Raw genomic sequence first — 25,939 nt, 5'->3', positions numbered from 1 at the left:
GTGGTCCAGGGGCACAGATATTGATGGTAATATGCTTAAAAAAAGTCAATAGAATGCATAGTGGTGGCAATAATTGTAGTATATAACAATGATTTATTTATTTTTTTGTTAAAGGTTAGCTTAAAAAAGTAATTAGTTGCCTTAAAAACAATAATTTGCCTACACAAGTAAATAAACCAGTTGTAAATTGGAACTGTTAAGTTGACTTAATTATTATAATTATGTAGGGGTGTAGATTTAGCGTGGATGGAGGGGACGCGTCCCCACCAATATCCACCAACGATTGAAATGTTCCACCAATAATTTAATTCACTTTGTGCTGGGCATAAGGAGCTTTTTAATGAAAAATGTATGTCACTTACTGTAAACTCAAGTTCGCTACTGAATGAGTCCATCATGATAATGCCGTTAACGCTCATGTTTTTTCCATGCTTTAACGCAGTCTAACTTTATAGCAGGCTAATATAGTTGGTGTATAATATGCCCTGAAAACTAACTAACAACTAATGTTAAATGTGAAAATATAAATATGATCCATACTAATTCTCCTGATCCCTCAGAATAGCATGGCAAATTTCGGTTGAAGCATTTTTCAGAAAAACTACAACTTGTGCTCCATCTTTCATTAATACTAATATATGAGACGCGTTTCATTTGCATTATGGCTAAAACAATTGGAAGTTTTTATCAAACTCTTTATCCGTTAATAAACATACCTTTAATATTACACTATTTAATTGAACTTAATAAATTGTATGAAGAGAGGATTAATTCATATATTTTAATAGCATTAATATTATATAATTATGCCGCATAATTATTATATAATTATATAATTAATAGCAGCATATTCTTTTGGGAGGGGGGGTGTGTTGTATTCACCTGTCCCCACCAATGTCTAGAGCAAACCTATGCCCTTGTATTTCTGCACATTTGGCAAATAATTTTAAGGCAACAGGTTTACTAACTTTTTAAAATAAGATCAACTATACTATACTTTTTACAGCTTATAATAAAGTTGTTTTAGTTCATATTTAACAAAGCTGCCAAAAATAATAGAGGTCATGGAATATTTAAAGCACTCAATGATGAAAGTAATTTTTTTTCTGTCCACTGAAGGCTGAGCAACATCTTACGAGCACACAACCGCCTGGAGTCTCGCTACAGCAGCAGTTCTGGAGGCTCCTATGATGAGGAAAAGAGTGAGTGAACATTATTAACCAACAGACAGAGGAAAAAAAACAGTAGCTCAGTAGAAGAGCTTCTGAGCAAAGTCTGAAGTTTTATGTTCCCCCTTTGGCCATGGATGTTGAGACATTTCTGGCCCAAGGATGTTTTTTTTTTATAGCTTAGACCATCTTGTTGCTTAGAATTTGAGTTATTTCTGATAGCCAGCTCAGGTAATAAGTTTCAGGTTGAAATAGCTTTAACTTAATGTTTTTGGAGCGTGATTTCATTAGGCCTGAGGCATGCCAGTTATGGAGTTTGTCTGTCTACATACCTATCGTGCTTTGAGGGTAAATTCCAGTTTTATTGCTAGTCTCATGGATGAAAGGCATAGCTGTTAGGGTGAGCGTGTTGTTTTGATCCTGTTTGCTTGGTCTGCAGGTGAGCCGATTCCACCGTACGCCATGTGGCTTATGAGTGTGCTGGAAACCAATCAGCCACTTCCTCTTCCCATGCCTATTAATGGAGGCTGCTGGGCACCACTGGTCGACTATCTGCCCGAAACAGTCACACCACGTGGACCCCTTCACAGGTTACATTTTTATTTTTATTTTATTTTATTTTATTTATTGATTTTTTTTTAATCTTATTTTATTTCATTTTATTATTTTATTTATTATTCGTTTCATTTTTTTTCTTTTAGGTTTGAATTATTTTATTTTATTTTGTCTTTTATTTTATTTTATTTTATTTTATTAAATGTTTAGTTTTTTATTTATTAAATTATTATTATTATTATTATTATTATTATTTTCAGTCTAGTCTACTCTAGTGAATGTTGTGACTATGTAAATATAGGTAAACCTGCACAAATACAAGAGGACATTACATAATCTTACATGGATACTTGGAACATTACAAATTTTCTTACTTTTAAACAAATTTCTTCTTAGTTTTTTGAAATCTGAGAAGAGTTTTTCATTTTATTTATTTTAATTATTATCATTCTTTTTTATACTTTTAAGCAAGTTTTTTTTCCCTGCACAAATATGCCAGGACATTGAATTATATTACACTGGAAGTTTTTACTTCTTTCTTTGTTTTTACAAATCTGAGAAGAATTTTAATTTAATTACATTTTTTCAGTCTAGTCTACTCTAGTGAATGCTGTGACTATGTAAATACGTAAATATATTGCGCTTTTTTCTTCTTTCTTTGTTTTTACAAATTTGAGAAGTTTTATTTTATTTATTTGTATTTTTTTATTGTTTTATTTTATTTATTTGTATTCTTTTTTATTGCTTTATTTTATTTTATTTATTTGTATTTTAAATTTTTTTATTGTTTTATTTTATTTTATTTGTATTTTTTATTTATTTGTATTTTTATTATTTTTATTGTTTTATTTTATTTATTCGTATTTTTTATTATTTTGATTTTATTTTATTGTTTTATTTTGTTTTTTTTTATTTTACTTATTTTATTTTTATTATTTTATTTTATTATTTTATTTTATTGTATTTATTTGTATTTTTGTTAATTTAATTTTTTTATTGTTTTATTTTATTTTATTTGTTTTTTTTTTCATTTTGTTTAATTTTTCATTTTTATTTATTGGTATTTTTTATTATTTTTATTTTATTTTATTGTTTAATTTTATTTTATGTTATTTCACTTTTTTTTATTATTTATTTATTTTTATTTTACCAGAAGCACACAGTGGCTCTTAAAACACTACAGTTTCACTCGGGTTAATGTAATCTCTCATCATAAAATGTGACTCTTATCAGTTCTGCGCATTATGTAATGCTAAAATATTTAAGCATGTCACTCTGCAATTATCAGACAGATGGAAAATGGATGATCAGAAGCTTCAGTGCTGTCGTCAGAGTCCCATTGACCCGAAAAAATGTGATAACACATCACCAGTGTACTTTTCTAACATCTACTTGGGAAATATGCTAGCAATGGCCATCATCAATGCAATGCCACAACCAGCATACCTTCTTTAAGAAATCTGTTTTGTCACTTGGTCACACAGCAGTGAACATGTTCTGTTCTTTTTGAAAAGTCATTGCTGGTATGTGTTTTGGTTCATCTACTGAAATACCAGTGTGTGTTTTTTTGTTTGTCATAGGAGTAACATTGCAGTGATGTTCATGACGGAGCTGGTTGTGGATCACAGCGTGAAGGAGGACTGGGCTCTTCATCTCCCTCTGCTGCTCCATGCCTGTTTTCTTGGTCAGTAGACTGTTTTCAGCACAATTCAGGCCATTTGATCCGGGATTAGAGTCTCTAGATTGAAGCAGTAATGTGCAGTAAGCAGTAATGCTTGCCAGGTGTGCACAGATGAAAATGTGCTACTTTTACTGTAGTGCATGGTATTTATATCCAAAATGTAATTGCTTTTGTCATTTTTTTTTATCTAATCTCATCTCACCTATTGCATCCCTAAAAGTGTTTTACGACTATATGCAACTATGTGGCTTGCTATGACAACTATGTTTTCAGTGAAATCAGTAGCTGATATCTCCAGAACATGTAGGGTGGACCAACTTTAACATAGTTTTTGCTAATCAGAGGATTTTTATTTATTTAGTTTTATTTAATTTTTAATTTTATTTAATTTAATTTAATTTAATTTTATTTAATTTTATTTTATTTTATTTTATTTTATTTTATTTTATTTTATTTTATTTTATTTTATTTTATTTTATTTTATTTTATTTTATTTTATTTTTATTTAATTAAATGTTTAGTTTTTTTATTAAATTATTATTATTATTATTATTATTATTATTATTATTATTATTATTATTATTATTATTTTCAGTCTAGTCTACTCTAGTGAATGTTGTGACTATGTAAATATAGGTAAACCTGCACAAATGCACCAGGACATTACATAATCTCACATAGATACTTGGAATTTTTAATTTAATTTAATTTAATTTAATTTTATTTTATTTTATTTTATTTTATTTTATTTTATTTTATTTTATTTTATTTTATTTTATTTTATTTTATTTTATTTTATTTTATTTATTCATTCATTCATTTTCTTTTTTTGGCTTAGTCCCTTTATTAATCTGGGGTCACCACAGCAGAATGAACCGCCAACTTATCCAGCATATGTTTTATGCAGCGGATGTCCTTCGAGCTGCAACCCATCACTGGGAAACATCCATACACACTCATTCACACACATACACTACGGACAATTTAGCTTACCCAGTTTAGCTTACCCAATTCACCTGTACCGCATGTCTTTGGATTTGTGGGGAAAACTGGAGCACCTGGAGGAAACCCACATGAACACGGGGAGAACATGCAAACTCCACATAGAAATGCCAACTGACACAGCCAAGGCTCGAACCAGCGACCTTCTTGCTATGAGGCGATTGTGCTACCCACTGCACCACCATGAATGCCCTATTTTATTTTATTAGTTGGTATTTTATGTTATTTTATTAATTTGTATTTAATTGTATTATTTTTGTATTAATTTGTGCTTTATCTTATATTAATCACAGTTACGATAAAAAAGTAACCATATTTTTTAAGTAACTCTATAGTATTCTACTTTATATTATATAGTACCACTTCTTTTTCTTTTTTTATTTTAAGTGTTTTGTTGTTGTTGTATTTAGATTAACTGTCTAAGTCTGTGGATTATCCTGCATAGAAATGTATACTGACTTTTAAAGCAGATCTTTTTAAAAGATAGATTTAGCCCCTTTTAAACTCTTAAAGCATACCTTTTAATGTCTAGTCTCATCTGACCCATTGCATCTCTGAATGTGTCTTATGGCTTATATGTTTTGAGCATGTAGAATGATAAACAAATTATTATTATTGTAGTATTATTTAGAAATATGTGAAATGTATATCCCTGTAGATTAAGAAGATTATTCAGGTTTTATAATCAGATATTCCTGTTTAATCCCCTCATGCACCTTAGCTGTAATGGATAAATTTAGGTACAAATGTAAACCTTTGACTTTGATGATCTGGCTCTTTTTTTAGGTATGGATCACTATCGGGCGGAGGTGTTTGAACACTGTAAAAGGCTCCTTTTGCACCTTCTCATCACGTTATCTTGCAACAACAATTTCAGCCTCATTGCCTCTGTTCTGCTCAACACCAGAGATGCCAACAGCAACAAGAGTCTGACTTTCAAACCCATCTACCAGCCTGAGTTCTACACAGGTATAAGACTTTTATATTATTTTTATGAAAGTTTTATATATATGTTTTTTAGATATATATGACTTGTTTTTTTTTTAGTTTTTTACTTTGAATTATTATTATTTTTCTTTTCTTTTCTTTTCTTTTCTTTTCTTTTCTTTTCTTTTGATTGTTCTATTTGTTTTGTTTTATTTTTATTTTATTTTGTCTTTTGTTTTATCTTAGTTTGATAGTTCTATGTATCTTGTTTTATTTTTATTTTATTTTGAATTGTTGTATTTTATTTTGTTTTGTCTTTTTATTTTATTTGATTGTTCTTGTTTTATTTTTATTTTCTTTTGTTTTTATACATGCTTTGTTTGTTTTTTCTTTCACTTTGAACTATTTTATTTTGTATTTTGTTTTATTTTATTTTGATTGTTCTATATGTCTTGTTTTTTCTTATAATTAAAAAAAAATATTATTTTATTTTGTCTATTGTTTTATTTATTTGATTGTTCTTATTTTATTTTTATTTTCATTTCTTTTCATTACTTTTGTTTATATACATGCCTTGTTTTGTTTTTTCTTTTACTTTGAATTATTTTCTTTTACTTTGTCATTTGTTTTATTTTATTTTGATTGTTCTATGTGTCTTGTTTTATTTACATTTTTTTTTTGTATTTTATTTTGTCTTTTATTTGATTTGATTGTTCTTCTCATTTTTATTTTATTTTATTTTCATTGTTCTATATGTCTTGTTTTATTTTTATTTTATTTTGAATAATTGCATTTTTTATTTTATTTTATCTTTTGTTTTATTTGATTTGTTTCTTGGATTAGTAGTTTCAATGCTAAGTCCAACCAAGGATAAAACTACAGAAGGTTTGAAAACCATAATATAATCAAATGTGATTAAATAAAATGAATTAATACCTTTAAAAAACATTTACCAAAAATGACGCTTACATATTTATGACATTTGAGTGAGTGCTGCTAAACTGTGCTGCACTTTTAATTAATTGTCCATTGTTAACATTAAGACCTACATATTAAGGCAAAACTTATTGCTAAATACTTTCACAATTTCTATCATATTATGCCATTTTATGAAATTCTGCCTCCAACAAGACCAATGTAGCAACATTTCATGAATCCTGTTCATCTTGAACACTTACTCATTGGCTTTGGTATTTGACACATGGCTTTGGAAAGCGCAGTCATGTTGAAATCCTGTGGAGGGGTGGAGGGCCACATTTCTTATCGGTACAAGAACAACTTCTGGAAGTGCAGCCAAAAACAATTATATGTACACAGAGCATTTAAACGTCTGATTAGAGCATTCCTATGGCTTATTTTTATCTTTTTGCTCCAACGGGACCATCGAATAGACACAAGGGACGCTGGTTTACACTGGAGGGTGGACTCACAGTTTAATGCATGTTTAGGCAGAGACAAAATGATGACGATAAGATGCCATTCAACAGCCCCAGACATAACAGCATAACAGCATTCTTCTTTAATGTTCTTGATTTACATTTTACCAAAGTGATTTACAAATAAATACACTAGAACTAATTAAAGTGAGAGAGAAGATGAGAGCTATGTCATATTTAAAGGAAGGAAAAATAGAATAAAAATAAAAAAGCAATTAGTTTGAAGATCAAATACAAGTTTTGCAGAACTATATATAAAGAGTTCAGATGCAAATCCTCTAAGTGCTGTCTGAAAGCACTTCTCAGCCTCCTTTGTTTATGTTGAGATATTTTACTTTAAAGTCCAGGAAAAGAACTTATTCTTTGCCATAAAAGTGATATTACTGAACATGCACACAGGAGCCTGAAAAAAATACTCATTTTAGAGGAAAATTTCAGACGACATTTAGAGGTTTTTGCATCTAAACTCTTCATATATAAAAAAAAAAGCTTAACAGAGAATAGATAAAGTGTTAGAAAAAGAGTTGTATTATAATAAAAAAACACTAAATCAGAAATAGATTAGAAAGTTAAAGTGTTACAGGACCAGAGCAATTTTTAAACAAACATAGTACAAAAAAGTAGGATATAGACCCATGTAATAGGAAACATTCTTTAACATTCCTTAAACATTGTGTAAACGTTAGCATGCAACTTTAATAAACAAATGTTTTTGGAACGTTGTACGTTGATAGAAAAATGTTCATTAATACAAAGTGGATGGAATGTTTTAATAATGATTTAACATTCTGAGAACATTAATATATCATGAGGCTAAATGTTTTGAATAATGTTATTATAACCAAAATAGTTATATTAATAAATCATCTAAGAACATAAGAAATAAGGTTATATAACATAGAGAATGTTAAGGGAACATTTTTAGAACATAAATTGTTAGCTGGGGAGGGTTAGAAATAGGAGTCGTGGCAAAAAGCTGACAATTTATTGTGAATCTATCAAAGTCAGCATTAGAGCAATAATATGTAAGTGCTGTGACTAGTCCCAGTTGGTCAAATGCATTAGAATGCACAGAACATGGGTTTTCATTCATTCGTTCATTTTCCTTCAGCTTATTCCCTTATTTAGCAGGGGTCACCACAGCAGAATGAACTGCCAACTATTCCAGCATATGTTTTACGCTGCAGATGCCCTTAGAGCTGCAACCCATTACTGGGAAACTCCAATACACTCTTGCATTCACACACGCACTCATAAACTACGGCCAATTTAGTTCATCTAATTCATTTATACCACATCTTTGGAGTGGGGGAAACCGGAGCACCCGGAGGAAACCCAAACACATGGAAAACATGCAAACTCCACACAGAAATGCTAACTGCCCCAGCCAGGACTCGAACCGGAGACCTTCTTGCTGTGAGGCGACAGTACTAACCACTGAGCCACTGTGCTGCCCCCTAACATGGGTTTTATAAAACAGAATATGACTTAAGGCTAATCTGTTTGAATGGTGCAGGCCATATGGTTTGGCTCATTCAGGAATACATATTTATCTGGAGCGATTATTCTTCCCAAACAGTTTTACTCATCCTGTGTGTTGTTTTCAGGTGGTGTGGACTTTTTGAGGAATGGACAAGCCTCTCCGGTGCCAGATTCAGGCCTCAGTTCATCCTCCACCTCGTCCAGCCTGAGCCTTGGCGGCAGCAGCTCCAACCTGCCTCATCTAACCCAAGAAGAGGTGGAGAACATGGAGAGCAGCACTGAAGACGATGAGAAAAGCAGCAAACTCATCGAGTTCCTCACTACCAGGTGCACAAACCTATAGTTATGCTCAGCCAGAGAAATGTGCTTTACAGTGTTGTTCCAATAATTAGAGTTTGTTTATATGAGCTTTTTCATAGCAAAGATGCCTTGAAATAATGAAGAAGTTATTATTGTGAAATTAATTAGTCAATAATAGAGAAAATTAAGTGATCATAATGACAATGAAGAAATAATAAAGACTTTGGCAGACCTTTTTTTAGGAATTGTATGTCATTTATTTAAAATGGCCTTTTAAAATGTATTTTGTATCAGCAAATCAGCATGTTGGAATCAAGTTTAAATTGAAAAATGTAGATATAAACAAGCTAAAATTATAGTGGCATTCTCTATTATTTTATTTTTTGCATATGTCACGTTCCAAACATTTATTTAACACTAAAACTGAAACTAGCTGCTTGTGGAAAATGTGCTTTACAAATGCACATAAATTTTGACATTAATTGCAATATCTAAGGTGTTTTTCAGCACATTTCAGTTAAAAATATGAGACATCCAGTTTCACAGTTGTAAACTGATTGTAAAGTTTAACAATAATAGAGTGAACATTTATGATTTTAATACATTATGATAAGCAGATTATTGCTGAAATGCTTTTATTATGCTGAATAAAGTAACAAGCCCTTTTAAAAGGGGCCATAAATCCTCTACAGTGTTCCTAAATCATTTACAGTTACAGAGTTATTTTAGTTTACCTTCATTGTAACTGAAATCAACCGTCATTTCATGTGACTATTCCAGAGCTGTTCAGGAACTGATTCAGGAAATGACACATCTGACACATCTTGCATCTGACCTCACTCAGGATATTACTGACTTGTATGTTGCATTTCATCAGTCTACATCCCAGCACTTTTTAATATAAAAGGGTATTTGGTGTCGGTGCTGGTTTGGGTTCTTTCAGACTGTTTTCACACTGCAGACAATTTCAAATTGGTTTTCAAATGTCATGTTAAAGACTGGCACTGTTATGTTCGTTCTCTACTATTTCTTTTGTTGACATATAGTAATAATATACTGCAATTTTTCCCTTCTCGCTTTAAGCTGAAAGTATTTAGATTATTATTTAATACTTATTCAAATAGCCATGGTGAAAAGAGAAAAGTAGTCAGATTGGAATTAAACATTGAACGAAACTATTTGTGCTGGTAGTGTGAACAGGTCTATATGACCAGATGAATAAAAAAACAATCCCTTTTTCTTGCTCTTGGGTATTGATTCATACTGTTTCTCATTTGATTTCTGAAATGTTTCTATCCTGCATTTTTATAATATTTCACACACAGCAATTGTTGTCTATACTTTTAATTTTGATTGAGCAGAGCTATCTGAAACTAACCTCATCCTTTACACCCTACAAATTTATTTAAAATGATAGTTCACCCAAAAATGAACATTTAGTCACAATTTATTCACCCTCAAGTGGCTCGAAAAAAAGAAGTTTCTTCTGTTGAACACAAAAGAAGATATGTTGAAGAAAACTTTTAACCATTGACTTCCATAGTATAAAAACTAATTCTATGGAAGGGAATGATTACAGGTCTCCAACATATTTCTAAATATCTTCTTTTGTGTTCAACAGAAGAAACTCTTAAAGGTTTGAAACAAGTAAAGGGTGATGAAATGTTTACATAATTTTCATTTTTGGATGAACTATCCCTTCAAGAAACAAATCTTTTGGTGGTTTTCAGGAAAATATGATCTTGTGGCATAGTCCGCCATCTAGTGGCAGTTTTATCCCCAAGACAAAAAATGCACTCTCCAGCCATTTTATTGGGTACATCTTGATAGTACCAAGTTGGGTATAAAAAGGCGCTGGAAATTATCAGATTTTGGTCCAACTTGACATGATAGCACTATGCATATGCTGAAGTTTGGATGACTCATGTTTCATGGTGTTTTATTGTAAGCTCTTCCAACACATCCCAAATATGCTGTTTTGGATTTGATCAGTTGACTGTGGAGACTATTGGATTGTAGTTGAGACTCATCAAACCAGGCAAACCTTTTCCGATCTTCTCTTTGTCCAATATTTGATGAGCTCATGTGAATTATAGCCTCATTTTATTTTATCTGCCAGGAGTAGCACCTGGCATAGTCTTCTATAAACCCTAGATATGGGTGTGCATAAAATTCCTGGTATATTCTGATAAGAAACATCCCACATTCAAAGTCACTTAAAACATTCACATCTTGATGCTTAATTTGAACTCCAACAGGTGTTCTTGACTGTGTCTACATGCCTAATTTCATTGAGCTGCTTCCATTTGATTGCCTGATTAGGTTCATATTAACATTACTTGAACAGTTGTACCTAATAAAGTGGCTGGGGAGTGTATGACACTTCTCTCAAGGTGAAAATGGCTTTGCTTGTAATTAGCATTACATAAAAAGCATATCAAAGAGTTATATAGATATATGCCCTGGTTTGTTTAGGCCTTTTGGACCATTGTGGAGCCATGAAGACATTACTCCTAAAAATCCACAGTCAAAGAGCACTGAGCAGCTCACCAACTTCCTGCGACATGTAATGTCTGTGTTTAAAGAGTCCAAATCGGGTAAGTCACACACTGTACTATATGTCTTTAGGAATGCCGGAGTTCATTTACATTAAAGGGATAGTTCACCATCATCATTAACTCACCATCCACCTCTTTTGAACATAAAAGAAGATATATTGAAGATTCTTGGAAATCAGTAGCCTCTCACTTCAATAGTATTCCAATGGCTACCGGCTTTCAGCATTCTTAAGAATATCTTATTTTGTGCTTTAACTGATAAAAGAAACTAATAAATGTTTTCTACCACTTAAGAGTGTGTAAATGGTGACTAAAAAGTGAACTATCCCTTTAACAGGATATTATATTGCTGTTTTTGTAAATGTATGTTTGCTTGTAGACATTCGGCTTGAGCAGCAGTTGAGTGAAGTGGCGTTGCAGATGGCTCTGTGCAGCTCCTCCAGGCATTATGCTGGTCGTTCCTTCCAGGTGTTCAGAGCTCTGCGGCAGCCGCTTTCAGCCTTGGCTGTGTCTGACCTGCTTTCACGATTAGTTGAGGTGGTCGGGGAGCACGGAGAGGAGGTTCAGGTCAGGATCTGGCTTCATAATGACACTTCTGATACATTCAGGGATTGAGTAAACTCATAATGCATCTTCTTTGCAGGGATATGTGATGGAGCTTCTACTTACTCTTGAGTCAGTGGTGGATAATCTAGCCGAGTGTCTGAAAAACAGTGACTTTTTCATCATTCTACGGTAGGTACAACTGTAAACCCATAACAATTAAATATGATACATTTAGAATTGGACTAAAATACATTTTGATTGCTAAAAATATAACACATATCGCACATTTTTGTGTTATTTAGAGGCCCTAGAAACATGTTATTTAGCATCATGTTTAGAGGAGTGAAAATATTGCCAATGTCTGTAAAACAGACCAGCATGCAATCAATTAATCATTTATTCTTGTTAAACATTCATTTTCTAGGGTGTAAACATTAGATGTTTGGTCACAGTGACTTTTTTAGATTATAGAATGCAAACAGACATTTTTCAGAAACATAAAAGCAATAATATTGTAATGTTAAGCGGATGCTGACAAAGAGAGTGCGCATCCAAATGCAATGTTTATTAGGTGAATAGTCAGGCAAGCAACAGTCAACACAGGAGCAAACAGATGTATATTGGCAATCCAGATTCGTGGTCATAAAACAGGCGGATGGTCAAAAGACAGGAAGCAAGCAACGTAAACAAACAAAACAAAGCAAGGTACAAACACGGAAGGCAAGGAAAACGCGTCGTAATGTTCACAATCCGAATAACAAGACACAGCAATGAGGGTGTCAGAGTGAGCTGTATATATGTGAGTGTAATCAGTCCATGAGCAGCTTCAGCTGTGTGAGTTTTATCAGTGGGAAACTAGAACAGGTGTGAGTGAGTGGTGCATGACTGGATCTTGTAGTCCATATACCGGTGGATTTGTAGTTCTATGTGATCTGTGAGTTTACCAGTGATCTGTAAGGATTAGATCGCTGGTGACTGTGACAAATAGGATGACATTTTGTGTGCATTTTGCATCATAATTCAGTCATCAGTCTGTGGGCATGATGTTTGAGACTAAGAATAGGGTTAAGGAGTCTTCTAATGTTTACATCAAAAGTCTGAGATGTTTTATTCCCTGTTGTTGATCATTCTGTGTCCTTGCAGGGCATCTTCACCAGATCTTCCTTCCAGCGGCAAGTTAACACTGAACCGTAAGAGTACCAGTCAACTGGAGCTGATTCCAGGATCAGCAACGGCATCAGAGCGAATACGCCACCAGCGTAGCTACTCCGTACCCAAGCGCTTTGGCGAGGCTGAACGTTCCTCTGATGTTCCCCGGAGCGCCACTCTAGACCGCATCCACCATCAACAGAGCAACATCTCCAAGCTTCGATCCCTGTCTTCATCCTCCTCCAGGGACAACGTGGTCTCTACCGACCCGACAAACGCCAACCATCCTCATAACCTGCTGGCCACCATCTTTTGGGCTGTGGTTTCTCTCATGGAGTCAGATTTCGAGTTCGAGTACCAGATGTCCCTCAGGTTGTTGGGGAAACTGCTAAGCCACATTTCATTGGATAAGCAGGAATACAAAGAAAAGTTGGAGAAGATCCAGCTCCAGCTGAAATGGAAGGATTTCACAGGGCTTCAGAAGTTGCTTCTGAAGGGATTCACCTCTGCAAACACTACAGAACTGACTTTGGAGCTTTTCAGCCAGCTCACACCCGTCTCACGCCTGCCAGTGGTGGACACCTCACAGGCCATAGGTAGATCTTTATGATTCTACTGGCAAATTCCTATTCACCCTTTATTATAAGTGGAATTTTGAATTCTAATCTTCTGTTACTTTTCAGGTTTCCCACTGAATGTCCTCTGCCTCATTCCTCATCTCGTGTTATACTTCGACTCACCTACTCATTTCTGTAAGGATGTGGCTGAGAGAATTTCCCAGGTCTGTTCCTGTTACATTGAACTGCACTTTAACACTTCACTGCAAAAACAATATTCACCTAAATACGAGAAAAATAAGAATGATTTAGGAATATGCAGCTTAGAAACATGTCAAATTATCTGCCAGTTCAGAAAGATACTGTAAATACACTTGGTAAGATTTCTTCAAAGAAGAAAACCTGCCTACCCACATAGCAAAATATATCTGGCCCAGCTCTGGCCCACACATCAGCTTTGCTTGGCCCACATGCCTCAGTGAATTACGGCACATGACTGGACCAAGTCTGGCTTCCAGACAAGGGCCAAACGTGGGCCATGTCTGGACCATATCTCAGCCAAGTTAATACCTAAAACTAAGCCTGAATTGGGCCAGATATGTTGGTGTGTCACAACTACAATGAAATGAATAAACCCATGAATCATTGCACTTTAGGTGTGCTATGGGTGTGATTTTTCTTTAAGCTACCTGATTAGTAGAATTTTTTTTATTTATTTGAAAAAAATAAAAAAGGTATTTAAATGTGGGTCAAGGTAGGCCAAACATGCATGGCCCACATATTATTAACATCTGGGCCGAATACTACATTTTACATCTGGCCCAAGTATTGTGTGTCGCCTTAAAGACGGTGCCACCTTTGCCAAACCCAGGCCATGTTTGGCTCACATGCTGTATGTCAGTGCTGGATGAATGCCTGCTGTGCCAGATTTATGCCAAATCTAGGCCAGAATTCTTTGCTACCTGGGTAGGCTTTAGTAAAGAAAACAAATGTTTAAATTAAGTATTAAAACACTTTATTTTGTCTAATTATCTTTAAACTAATTTGTTTATAGCTTTTTAACATCTCTAAGCATCTCCCTGTCCTCATCCTCTTCCATGTCTACATGGTCTCCACAAAATAACAAGTTATTTTGTCTAATTATCTTAAAACTAGCTTGTTAATTGCTTATAAACAGTATTATTTTCTCTTATTTTGTGTGAAATAGTCTTAACTAGAGTTACTTACCAGGAGATTTCCTCTTAACTTAAGAATTCTCATTAAATATTTGGTCTTTAAATGAGCCAAAGCATTTAAGCTTAAAACAAGATTATTATTATTAGATGAATTAAATCAGAAACACACATACATACATATTTCCCACATATTTTTATTTAAAAAAATGCTTTTCTTACTTAGATTTTTTTAATCTTGTTTCTAGTCCAAATATCTAAAAATTCTTAAATCAAGAAGCATTTTCTAGACAAGCAAAACATTTTGTCTTGTTTTAAGAAATAATATGCCAAAATTAAGTGAGTTTTTCCTAAATAATCTTATGTCAAAACAATCGAAAGGAAAAACTAGATTATTTTGCTTACCCCATTGGCCGATTATTTTGCTTGTTTTAAAGAAGAACTCACTTAATTTTGATATTATTTCTTAATACAAGACAAAATGCTTTGCTTGTCTAGAAAATTCTTCTTGATTTAAGAATTTTTAGATATTTGGACTAAAAACAAGATAAAAATATATGTAAGAAAAGCATTTTTTTTGCAGTGTAACTTTAAAAATAAGCAATGAAGTAAGAAAAAAGATACATAATAAGATACAACATCATTATAATGTTACACAATAAACTGATCTTGCAAAGTATTTTATTCTTAAAACAAGATCAATAGGATTTTATGGCTAGAAATAAGATTGTAACTAGTTTTTGCAGTGTTTATCAGATGATCTACAGCAGGTTTGTATGCTAACAATAAGTTATTTTGATTGACAGATTTGCCTTGAGGAAAAGAACTCCAAGCTGTCCAACCTTGCCCACGTGATGACCCTCTACAAAACACACTCCTATACACGAGACTGCTTCTCCTGGGTCAACGTGGTGTGCCGATACCTGCATGAAGCTTTCAGCGACAGCACACTCAGCATGGTTACTTACATGACTGAGGTGTGGAGAAAAAGTATCCATAAACAGCATATGCATTTATAGGAATGTGAACACACACATTTCTAATGCGTTTTGTGTTTTGTAAACAGTTGCTGGAGAAAGGATTACCCAGCATGCAACAGACTCTTCTGCAAATCATCTACAGTCTACTGAGTCACATGGACCTGAGTGGTATTCAAGCCAAACTCTTCAACATGGAGGTTCTTACAACTATAGAGAAGTTTGTTCAGGTGTGAATATTTGAAGTGATTACATAGACAAACTATTTATGATATTTGTTCCGTGATTTTATTTATTTATTTAATTTCTGAGCAAAAAGCAAGACAACAAGGAAAAAATACAGTAAGCGATTTTTACCATAACTTACTGTAGACATAGACAAAAATGCCAATAAGTGCAACAGTCGTTTATATACCAACATAAAAACATGTTATATATATATTTAGAACATGATTAATCTTATGACATATTAAACATCTCTATTTAAGGATCACAGCCCCACAAAAAAACAGTAATTTTTAATCTTTAGAATTTGCCACAATCCTTTAAAACACTTGGTTTTACCCATTTACCAGCACAGTTTTTTACTACATTCATTCATTCAATTTCTTTTCGGCTCAGTCCCTTTATTAATCCGGGGTCGCCACAACGGAATGAACCGCCAACTTATCCAGCATATGTTTTACGCTGCGGATGCCCTTTCAGCTGCAACCCATCACTGGGAAAGTGTTTTAATATATAATTATATAAAAATTATGCGTGAATCCTTATACTTTAATATAGTGTACAAACCTAGGTTATACTCAGTGATGACAATCCGATAGAGATAATATAGATCACCCCTGCATTTCAGCCTCGACTTAGGGATCTATAATAATCTCTGGTTTGATAACCGAAGAGACCGACCAGGGGTGCATTTCCCAAACAACGATGTAACTCACGGCTAAACTATCATAGTATGATGCAGCGTTTGGAAAAAGAACGATGTAGTGACGAGTGTTTCCCAAAACCATAGTTTCTCTGTCGCAGATCCATAGTTTGAACCACGTTAGTTATAACATAAAACGCCCATAATGATGCTCCAAATGGGGTGGAGTAATCATTTCTTTGTGCAAATTTTATTGTTTTACACGCACACGCATTAAAAAAAAATTCAATATTAGTTTTGGTAAAAACATGCACTCGTTTCCCATATAAATTGAAATATAAGTAAATGGCACATATAGGGCCTATGTTTCCATTACAAATATTATTGAGAATATTCCATATTCTATTCTAAAACATAAAATCACTTACTAAAGCTATCTCGTATTCTAATATCATATATAAATCAAATAAATAAATAAATAATGAGGCTATTTATTATAAAATGAAATTTAATATTTATTATTTATTAGGAAATGACAAAAAAACCTACTTTAATAATAATATTAATAATAAAAATAATGATGATGATGATGATGATGATGATTATTGTTAAGTAGGATATTGTTTATTTATTTTTTATTTTTTGAAAACTCTACTTTTACAATTTGAGACATGTAAACCTCTGCAGAAATGTTCTAACCAACAGGCCCATGTCATATACAGTACAGATACTTAATAAATAACCTACTATAAATTAAAAGCATTAACGTATGCTATGTTTTTTGTTTTCACAAGCTTCGGAGACATAACGTAAATTCCGCTTTTAAAGACTAGGTCCCCTATAACTTTCATCATGAGCCATGGCTGTTCAAAATTACATCATTGTTTTCAAAGTGCACTGCGAAGGGAGCGCAATTGTAAACATGAAGGTCGTTAAAACTGAACTGTAAAAAACACAGCCAGGAACTATGTTTCTAACTACAGCTCTAGAGGTGTAGTTGCAAGCATAGAAGTTTGCGTCGCAATTTGCGAATGTTCGTTGTAACGATTGATACGTGAAATGCCAAATCAACAAATTATGTTTGTAACAACAGAACTTGCGACCTTATTTGGCTAACGATGTTTTTCAGAAACGCACCCCAGGCTGATGTTCAGTCAATAGATCTGACAGATATGGTGTTTAAACATACAAGCACAGTAAAATCGCTTTTGTTACTTTAATGCAAATTCGAGTAATGCAAAATCTTTTGACTGCATATGTAAACAAAACGAAACTAAAAATTTACCTGAATCCACCCGAATCAAGTATTTGCAATGATTTTATCCCCTGTAGTTATTTACCAAATAAATATTCACTTCTAAAATTAGTCTTAGTGATTACATGTATCTGCTTGATATAATCCAGTCTAAACCTACTCATGACATAATGGCATTTTACAGCATTCACAAACGCTGTCTTACATTCACGGTTGGTTTTCCATCTCTCAACTCTTCCTTCAGAGGGAGTAAAGAAAAGAACAAATTTAAAAAAAAAGAAAAACTTGTGCCAGAGCTATAAATCCAAAGGCACACCCAGCAGCAGTCTATAAACAGTCAGTCCTATTGGCTGCTGTCCACATTACTGAGGCCTTCAGTGTGGCCTCTAAGCAAAGTCTGCTCCTCTCAACTGCTGCTTCCCTCCAGTGTTTATTTCGGCAGAAGAAGAGACGGCTACTGCTTGTGAAGATGGATTGACTGTATGTAATGCTTTTGGCAGGTGAGCGTGCTTCTGAATGCGTCTTTTGAGAATTAACTCGGTTCTGTTTTGTGTTTGTTTCTGGGACTTTAGACTACACACTGGAAGGAAGCCTTGAACATATTAAAGCTGGTGGTCTCCCGTTCTGCTAGTTTGGTTTCGCCTTCTTCCCCGCAGAGTAACTCATCCTCTGTGGATGTCAGACGTGTTTGGGACACTCCCTCCAAAGCACTGCCTGGAAAGACCCTCGACTTTCACTTTGACATTTCAGAGGTGAGACTTTTCTGTCTGTCTGTCTTTGTTTTTTTTTGTGTCATTGTACAATTTAAACACACTTTCTTCTTGTTTTATAAAATATTAAATGCTTCAAATTAGTTTTGTAGCAGTCAAATGTAGTCTACTTCAGTGCTGTGAAAAAACATCCCAGGATGCACCTCTTAAGGTTGGTTAAGAGAATGACTGTGTATGACTGGAAAGTAAGACAAGGGTGGAGACTTTAAAGGAGCTAAAAATAAATTTGAGCATGTTTTTTGGCCACACTATATTTCCCATGCTTTGGGTATTTCACATATTTCACACACCAGAAAGAAATATTTCATGACATTAAATGTTGTTGTTGTTGTTGTTGTTGTTATATGTAGTAGTATTTCAATGGGCCTGTTTCAGTAAGGAGGTTCAACCAACTCTGAGTATAAACTTGAACTCTGAGTTGATTTACCGAGAGATTAAAAACTCTGAGTTTTCGGTTTCAGAACAGCCGATCTGAGTTGGCTCAATCAATTTTGAGTAGACCAACTCAGAGTTAGGCACGCACACCGCAACTATAAAAAGGCATTATCAATGGAGCGCAGATATTACGAGTCACCATGGCACCATCTGAAAAAAGAGATCAGTATTTCTGTCTCCATATGAACTTGATGTGCTCATGCAAAGTTATAGCAATATAATTATTTTAATATGACCATTTATTAAAAAAAGCAACACCAGTGCATCAGTGAAAAAGAGACAGTGAGAAAACATAGCTGCTAATTTTACATTTAAAGTATTTAAATAAGTATAAAATTTAATTATAATAAAATAAGTAATGTTATGTGTGACGTTCTAAAAATTATACACACGTTCCCACTTTTATACACGTTGAACAGTTTTAATAGATTTAAAAGTGCACTTGTGTGTCTGCCTCTATTATTGATCAAGTGATAGAGGTTGATATGACATTTAGAATGTAAGCAGAACTAAAAATAATAGTTTTTAGAACGAGTAATAATCCCATTAATCTAGTTACAGTACATGTCGAAGGTCTGTGAATTTAAGCTAATTATTATTTAAAAAGGGACAAGCCATTCTCATATGTGACTTTGTTCTTCGTGTCACTGAAATGTAGGCAATAGCTATGTTTACATCCAAATATATTAATTAAATTTATGTGCAAAACTGGAACAAAGCATAAAAGATGCGAATAATGCATTTCCATCCAATGAATCAAAGAGAACAAAATCCCTTCCTTATTAACTGGTGACAAATATCAACAGTAAAAACAGAATTTACTGCGGTAGAAGAAGCTGCGTCAATCTTTTCTTTATTTAATAAATGTACTTGCACCTCAGGAAACAATGGTGACACACAATGAACGCGTGGTGGCGTTTGAAGCCATGAGATGTGGAGAACAGACGCTCCTGACAAGCTCCACAAGTCCAAATACATGTGATATAGGAGAATCGGGTATGCTAAATTGTCCGTAGTGTATGTGTGTGAATGAGAGTGTATGGATGTAACCCATTAAATGGATTGCAGCTAGAAGGGCCTCTGCTGCGTAAAACATATGTTGGATAAGTTGGCGGTTCATTCTGCTGTGGCAGAAATAATAACCATATTATAAATAATAACCAAACTGTTCTTTTGTGCATGGTGTACTCTAAGTTAGCGAAGTGAGAGTTTGGCACATAGTGTAAAATAGTAAGCTTTGCCCTTGAACCACAAAATACTGGCATCCTCCATGGGCTTGTCCACATTTTCCAAGGTGGAGTCATGTATTTATTATGTTTGTTTTTTTATATTCTGTTTTACATTCCTCCTTCATAATTATTTCACAGTAACATTTGTTTAAATGCTGAACTCTAAAGATTAGTGTTGTGTTCCAAAGGTAAAGAGAATAAGAACGATCTGGTCCTATTAAAGTGTGAGAATCAAACAGGGAGCTATTTGTGTAGTGCATGAATTCCAGGAAATGATGTCGCTCCGGCAGCGGCGCTTTGCATTCAGAGCCTCCAGTCTTAAAAAACAGACTCCTCTGTCAAATACCTCAGGGGCGTATTTAGCCTTTAGCAAGTGGGCGAGACAGTAGGGAAAAAACTCTCAAAACTGACAGGGAACTCAAAACAAGCTCTTTCATCCCAGCAGAAAGGATTTCAGAGGAATTAAGGGCAGGTGAACTCAATAAGGGAAATCCTGACATTCCCTCAAGATTATTTGGCTTGTTTTATTGAAGTTTCCTTTTTCCAAGTCCACTACATGAAACTGGACCATTGAAAAAAGGTGGCAGCTTGATGCTAGCAAAGAGAATGCGCTGGAATGAGGACTCTTGGAGCTCATGACATGAAAAGAAAAGAGCAGATGTGAAATCCCTGAGCTTATATGGTGCATGACGTTGTGTGTGTTGTAGACACCAGTGATTGGTCGACGGTATGATGAGCTTCACGGTTCTCCAAGGCAAGATGGGAAGAATCAAGGAGGGGTTACGGTGACACGCAGCACCTCCTCTACATCCTCGGGCTCCTACCAAAGCAACCACGTGCTGGTGCCTGTCAGCTGGAAACGACCACAGTCCTCACAGGTATCAACTGATAAATCATGCCTGATGCATTTCATTGATTTAATATTTTATTTCTTTTTATGTTATTTGATCTGAATTGCTTTTATTTTACTTTCATTTTAATGTCATTTTTCATTATGTTTTTGTGTTGTTTGTCTCACCATTTAGAAACGAACTCGTGAGAAGTTGGTGAATGTATTAACCTTGTGTGGCCAAGAAGTTGGACTCACCAAAAACCCATCTGTAAGTGACACAGGAAATGTCATCCACTTAGTGTTACAGCATTTTCATTTAGTAGTTTTTGAAGTATTTAAAATCCTCATGCTTGCTTACAAGGCCTTGAATGCACCACAATATTTATCTGAGCATTAACGCTTGTCTGATGCTGGTGTTTTAACTGCTTAGTCAACGCAGCTAAAATACCGGGCATTCTCTTCATTGGCACCTAAAATGCGGAACCCTTTACCCTTTGATATTTGCAATGCAGAATACCTGAGTACTTTTTAAATGATCTCTTAAAACTTACTTTTTTTAGGGTAGCTTTTATTTGATTTCATTTTACTTTTATAGGAATTTTAGATCTATTATTATTATTTTTTTTTTATTATTATTTTTATTATAACTTTTTTGCATTCATCCTTGTGTCTTTTACTGCTGCACATTTTATGTCGGCAAAGTGCCTTGAGATGCCACTTTTAAAGATGCTATATCAAAATAAAGTTTATTATTATTATTATTATTGTTATTATTATTGTTGTTTTTATTATTTGTACTTCTGTAGCAGTTTTTAAAAACCCAACAGTTTCAGTTTTCTCTGAATGCTGTACCAATGAAAGCTTGTTTCCACCATATGAATAAAAAAGCAAGAAAGTTAATTCATTGTAATTTCACTTCTGATGTTTTTTTTATGTGCAATTGGGCATTTACATCTCACAATTCTGAACTTATTAATTATGAACTTATGAATTCAGTAATAAAAACTCATAAGTAGACCCACACGGAATCTACGTGCTTAGAGATCCACAGATTTTTAGCCCATCATTGAGACTATTTATGTAATTTATGTTTATTCAGTTTTTTAAATAATTTTAGCAATATTATTGACTAATATGAAAATGTTCATATGATTTATTTACAATACAGTTTGTAAATAATATTTTCTGTCTTTTTACATGTATTATATGAGAGACTGTTTACCAGATAGGTGCATCTGATGGATTTGCATTGTAAAAATTCAATCAAAAGTCAAAAAGCTATTGATTTTTATTTCATTTATTACGTTTTTAGTTACGATACTCCCACAATCATTCTGCATAAATCAGCAGATATTTTTGCTAAATTTTGTGCAGAAATAGCAAGAAATGTCTGTAAATTCTGGCTGACCCTATTCATAAGGCACAAATCCTATAGCAGGGCTGGATAATTCATCAAAAAGTAATTGAAATCGACATTCAGAACCTATAATCTATAATTATCTTATTTTTTCAGGTCAATTTTTTTAATTACTTTCCCTACCATATGTGGAGTCACGTGACCCTGCTTTGTCAGGGCTAATTTATACTTAGTATCTTATGATTTATACTTATTATATTATTCTGGTATTATACTGCACACCTCTCAAAAAATTTAACTACACTTCACAACGACATGTACCGCAAGCTTTGTGATTGGTCGGTTAGGTAATGATGATGAAGATGGGCGGCGAGGAAAGCCGCGTTTTAGACAATGATTTAATTTCAGTTATTCAGCGATGATGTTCAATAAATAATCATAGTGTGTGTTTCCTTCAATTACTTTAAAATCAAGTAATGCACCCTTCATTCAAAAATCTCTCACTTGTAATATGTGCACATATTTACTATACAAAACTTGTGAGTGAACTATGAGGGCAAAAACATAAATTAAATTAATAAAATACTCGTTCATTAATAGTAATCAAGTTAAAATGTTCAATTAATCGAGATTTTGAGTTTAGGCTAAATCACCCAGCTCTATCTCATAGCTTATTTCCTGTAAAAACCGAATAACACATTATAAAATCAGAATTGCGAAAGGAACTTTTCTAAATGAAAGGTTTCTGTTCGTTTTTCACTATTGAGAATTGCAGCCAACCAGGTGCATGATTGATGAATGAGTGAATACAGTGGCCAATCAGATGTGTTTACGTGTTAAAAGATCAACTCAGTAGGCATTCTGAAAAAACAAAACCCCAAAGTTTGTTCAGTGTAAGCTATAAATATTTTTATTATAGCTAACAAAATATTCGAATCATTGATTCTAAAGTATTTCTGTTTGCTTTCATTTTAAAATATTAATAAATAGTTTGTCAGGCTGCTCAGTACAGAATGCTGAGTTTTGGGAATAACAACCATATTAAAATGTGGGACTGAATCTGAAAGTGTTTGACATTGTGTTATCTGTAATGTGCTTGCTTGTTGCTTTACTACAGTAACTCTGGGAATACGTGCTAAAGTTTTAATGCATTTTTTTGCTTAATAGCATCATAAAAAATACATTCATGTTAGTTTTTGTTTGGTATAAAAGTGGTACCTAGAACTGTGCAATTTGTTCTGGTCATCAATCATACTGAAGCACTTTTTTTGTTCCTGCAGGTGATTTTCTCCTCCTGTGGGGAACTAGACCTGATTGAGCACCAGCCCAGTCTGGTGTCCTCTGAGGACGGCACACGGGACACAGAAAACATGGATGACACCACTTCCGAACAGCAGTTTCGTGTGTTCAGGGACTTTGACTTTCTGGATGTTGAACTGGAAGATGGAGAGGTGAGAAATCATTTAAAAACGGTTTCCTCTTGCTTGTGAAAAACAATATCAATTTCAGAATTACTTGGAGCAAACTTTGCAGTAGAAGAGTTTGCCTTTTGAGGAAAGCAGTGCTGAACTATTGCGAAGTTTCAGTCAGAGATAAACTGTTGCACTGTTTGCACAATATCCCTGTAACATTCTTGAACTATCTGTAATGCATTCTCCTCTCCTTGTTTATGTCTGTGCCGTCAAGGAGTTGCAGGTAAGCTAAGGAATCCTCCAGTTTTGTGCTGTGTGCAATAGGACTAAGACGACTGTGTGTTTATTCACATTCTGTGGTGTGGTGCATGTGCATAATGCTGCCAAAAACCTTTTAAGCAACTTGAAAACACATTGACACTTTGACACAAATTCATTGAGATGTAAATATATAGATAAAACCCGTGGAATTCAAACATAAGGGATTTTTCTGCTGCTATTTTTAATACTGCTGATCAAAAATGTGGCATGAGACACATTTTTTTGTCAAAATAAATTTAAAGTTGTAGTAAATAATTTATAATGTTACAAAAGGTTTTAATTAAAATAAATGCTGTTCTTTTGAACTTTCTATTCATCAGAGAATTATTAAAAGTAATGCTGTGTTTTATTTCTGGTCAATTAAATGAGGCTTTGGTGATCATAAGCGATTTTTTTTCCATGAACATTTTATAAACTCCAAGCATTTACTTGTGGTCAACTTCTACAAATATTTAGTCACCTTATGCATTTTTTATTATGTTTCGACATGTCTGCATTTTAATGGCTTGGCTGTCTTTACAGTAGTTTGCAGTGTCTTATGAAATCATTAGAGTGAGTGCATTGAGGTCAGTCTGTGAATTCGCTGAGACTGCAATACCACAGAGATACTTAAAAGGGCAGATTCAGCCTTTTTAAATAAATTCCCTCTTGTGAATAAATTATGAAGCCGTCAGGTTTTCATTCCTAACTTAGAAGTTACAGTTTCAAAGATGGTTTAAATGACTAAAACCGCTTTTTTAGACATTTTATGCTTAAGTGTGAGGACAAAAATAACGTCAGGCAGTGAAAGAGTCCTCTGTGTTTAAAACATTATTGTGAATCTGTGTAGGAATGTGAATGTTGACTCTGATGAAGGCATGTAGCTGCAGTGATAACTTGAGCTTCTTCCAAAGGAAATGGCCTTCGGGCACTTTATTATTTTCTCTACTAGAACAAGAATCTTTTAGAAATGTGTTCCCTTAATGCTGTTTCACTGCTGCGGTAATTCTTTATATATATTTAAATGTTATAAAAATAGCATTCAATTAACATTTCCATATTTTGTGATTCATTCATTCATTTTCCTTCGGCTTAGTCCTTTATTTATCAGGGGTCGCCACAGCGGAATGAACCGCCAACAACTTCTGACACACGTTTTATGCAGCAGATGCCCTTCCAGCCACAACCCACTACAGAGAAACACCCACACACTCATTCACACTCACACTCATACACTACAACCAATTTAGTTTATCCAATTCACTTATAGCCCATGTCTTTGGACTGTGGGGGAAAACGGAGCACCCAAAGGAAAACCCACGCCAATACGGAGAGAACATGCAAACTCCACACAAAACTCAGCTACCTTTTTGCTGTGAGGTGACAGTGCTAACCACATGGCCACTGTGCCCAATTTACTGTTATTAAATTGCCTTTTGGAACCTTAATCTCTACTCTGTTGACTTTTGATGTAGAAAGTACAACTGTGCAGTTAAACAGAGATTTGAAGTAATGTATTGTGTAAGAAATACAGAATTAAGTCTGTAAAATAAAATAAAAAGTACTGGTAGTTTATTACTAAGTTTTTGTACCAACTAAGAACACCATCCCAGACAATATATCACTTTATAAACTATTAAAATGTCAATAGAAGCCACTTTTTCAAAAAAAATTAATAAATAAATAATAAATTTTCAAAAGCATTTAAAAAAACATAATTCACAAAATATGGAAACTGTTAATTTATGTTTTTTTTTTACAGTGTAGAGAAAATAATCTGAAGCATCAGTGAGACTATCATCTTAAAGCAGGGATTCTCAACATGAATTTAAATGCACTAGATGTGTGGAGAAAGGGGGATAGATATAACCTTAAAAAACAAAGAAACTCACAGACTGAGCACTTTCACATTTCAAGCATGCCATAGCCTGTGAATGTCTGTTTTTTATTATATGTACCATATACCCATT

At 33.8% G+C, this 25,939-nt stretch overlaps 1 protein-coding gene across 7 annotated transcripts in view; it reads left to right on the top strand.

Moving 5' to 3' along the window:
- Positions 1-25,939, top strand: part of frya (furry homolog a (Drosophila)) — a 128,245-nt gene that overhangs the window by 84,412 nt on the left and 17,894 nt on the right. For 4 of the 7 annotated variants that reach the window (XM_056473868.1, XM_056473863.1, XM_056473865.1 and 1 more), the window contains exons 36-52: positions 1,120-1,202; positions 1,609-1,759; positions 3,305-3,408; positions 5,194-5,376; positions 8,378-8,579; positions 9,333-9,410; positions 11,028-11,149; positions 11,490-11,677; positions 11,754-11,845; positions 12,800-13,401; positions 13,489-13,586; positions 15,341-15,511; positions 15,601-15,741; positions 18,207-18,386; positions 20,776-20,946; positions 21,094-21,168; positions 23,538-23,708. In XM_056473868.1, coding sequence (XP_056329843.1) covers positions 1,120-1,202; positions 1,609-1,759; positions 3,305-3,408; positions 5,194-5,376; positions 8,378-8,579; positions 9,333-9,410; positions 11,028-11,149; positions 11,490-11,677; positions 11,754-11,845; positions 12,800-13,401; positions 13,489-13,586; positions 15,341-15,511; positions 15,601-15,741; positions 18,207-18,386; positions 20,776-20,946; positions 21,094-21,168; positions 23,538-23,708 — 2,812 coding nt within the window. Of the gene's footprint in view, positions 1-1,119; positions 1,203-1,608; positions 1,760-3,304; positions 3,409-5,193; positions 5,377-8,377; positions 8,580-9,332; positions 9,411-11,027; positions 11,150-11,489; positions 11,678-11,753; positions 11,846-12,799; positions 13,402-13,488; positions 13,587-15,340; positions 15,512-15,600; positions 15,742-18,206; positions 18,387-20,775; positions 20,947-21,093; positions 21,169-23,537; positions 23,709-23,943; positions 24,046-25,939 lie in introns of those variants that run through there. The other 3 variants (XM_056473864.1, XM_056473867.1, XM_056473869.1) reach the window with 2 other exon arrangements.

The sequence above is a fragment of the Danio aesculapii genome, chromosome 15 (assembly GCF_903798145.1).
Source record: "Danio aesculapii chromosome 15, fDanAes4.1, whole genome shotgun sequence".
Classification (NCBI taxonomy): domain Eukaryota; kingdom Metazoa; phylum Chordata; class Actinopteri; order Cypriniformes; family Danionidae; genus Danio; species Danio aesculapii.
The sequence above is the reverse complement of the archived record's forward strand: the minus strand, read 5'-3'. Positions and strand labels throughout refer to the sequence as shown.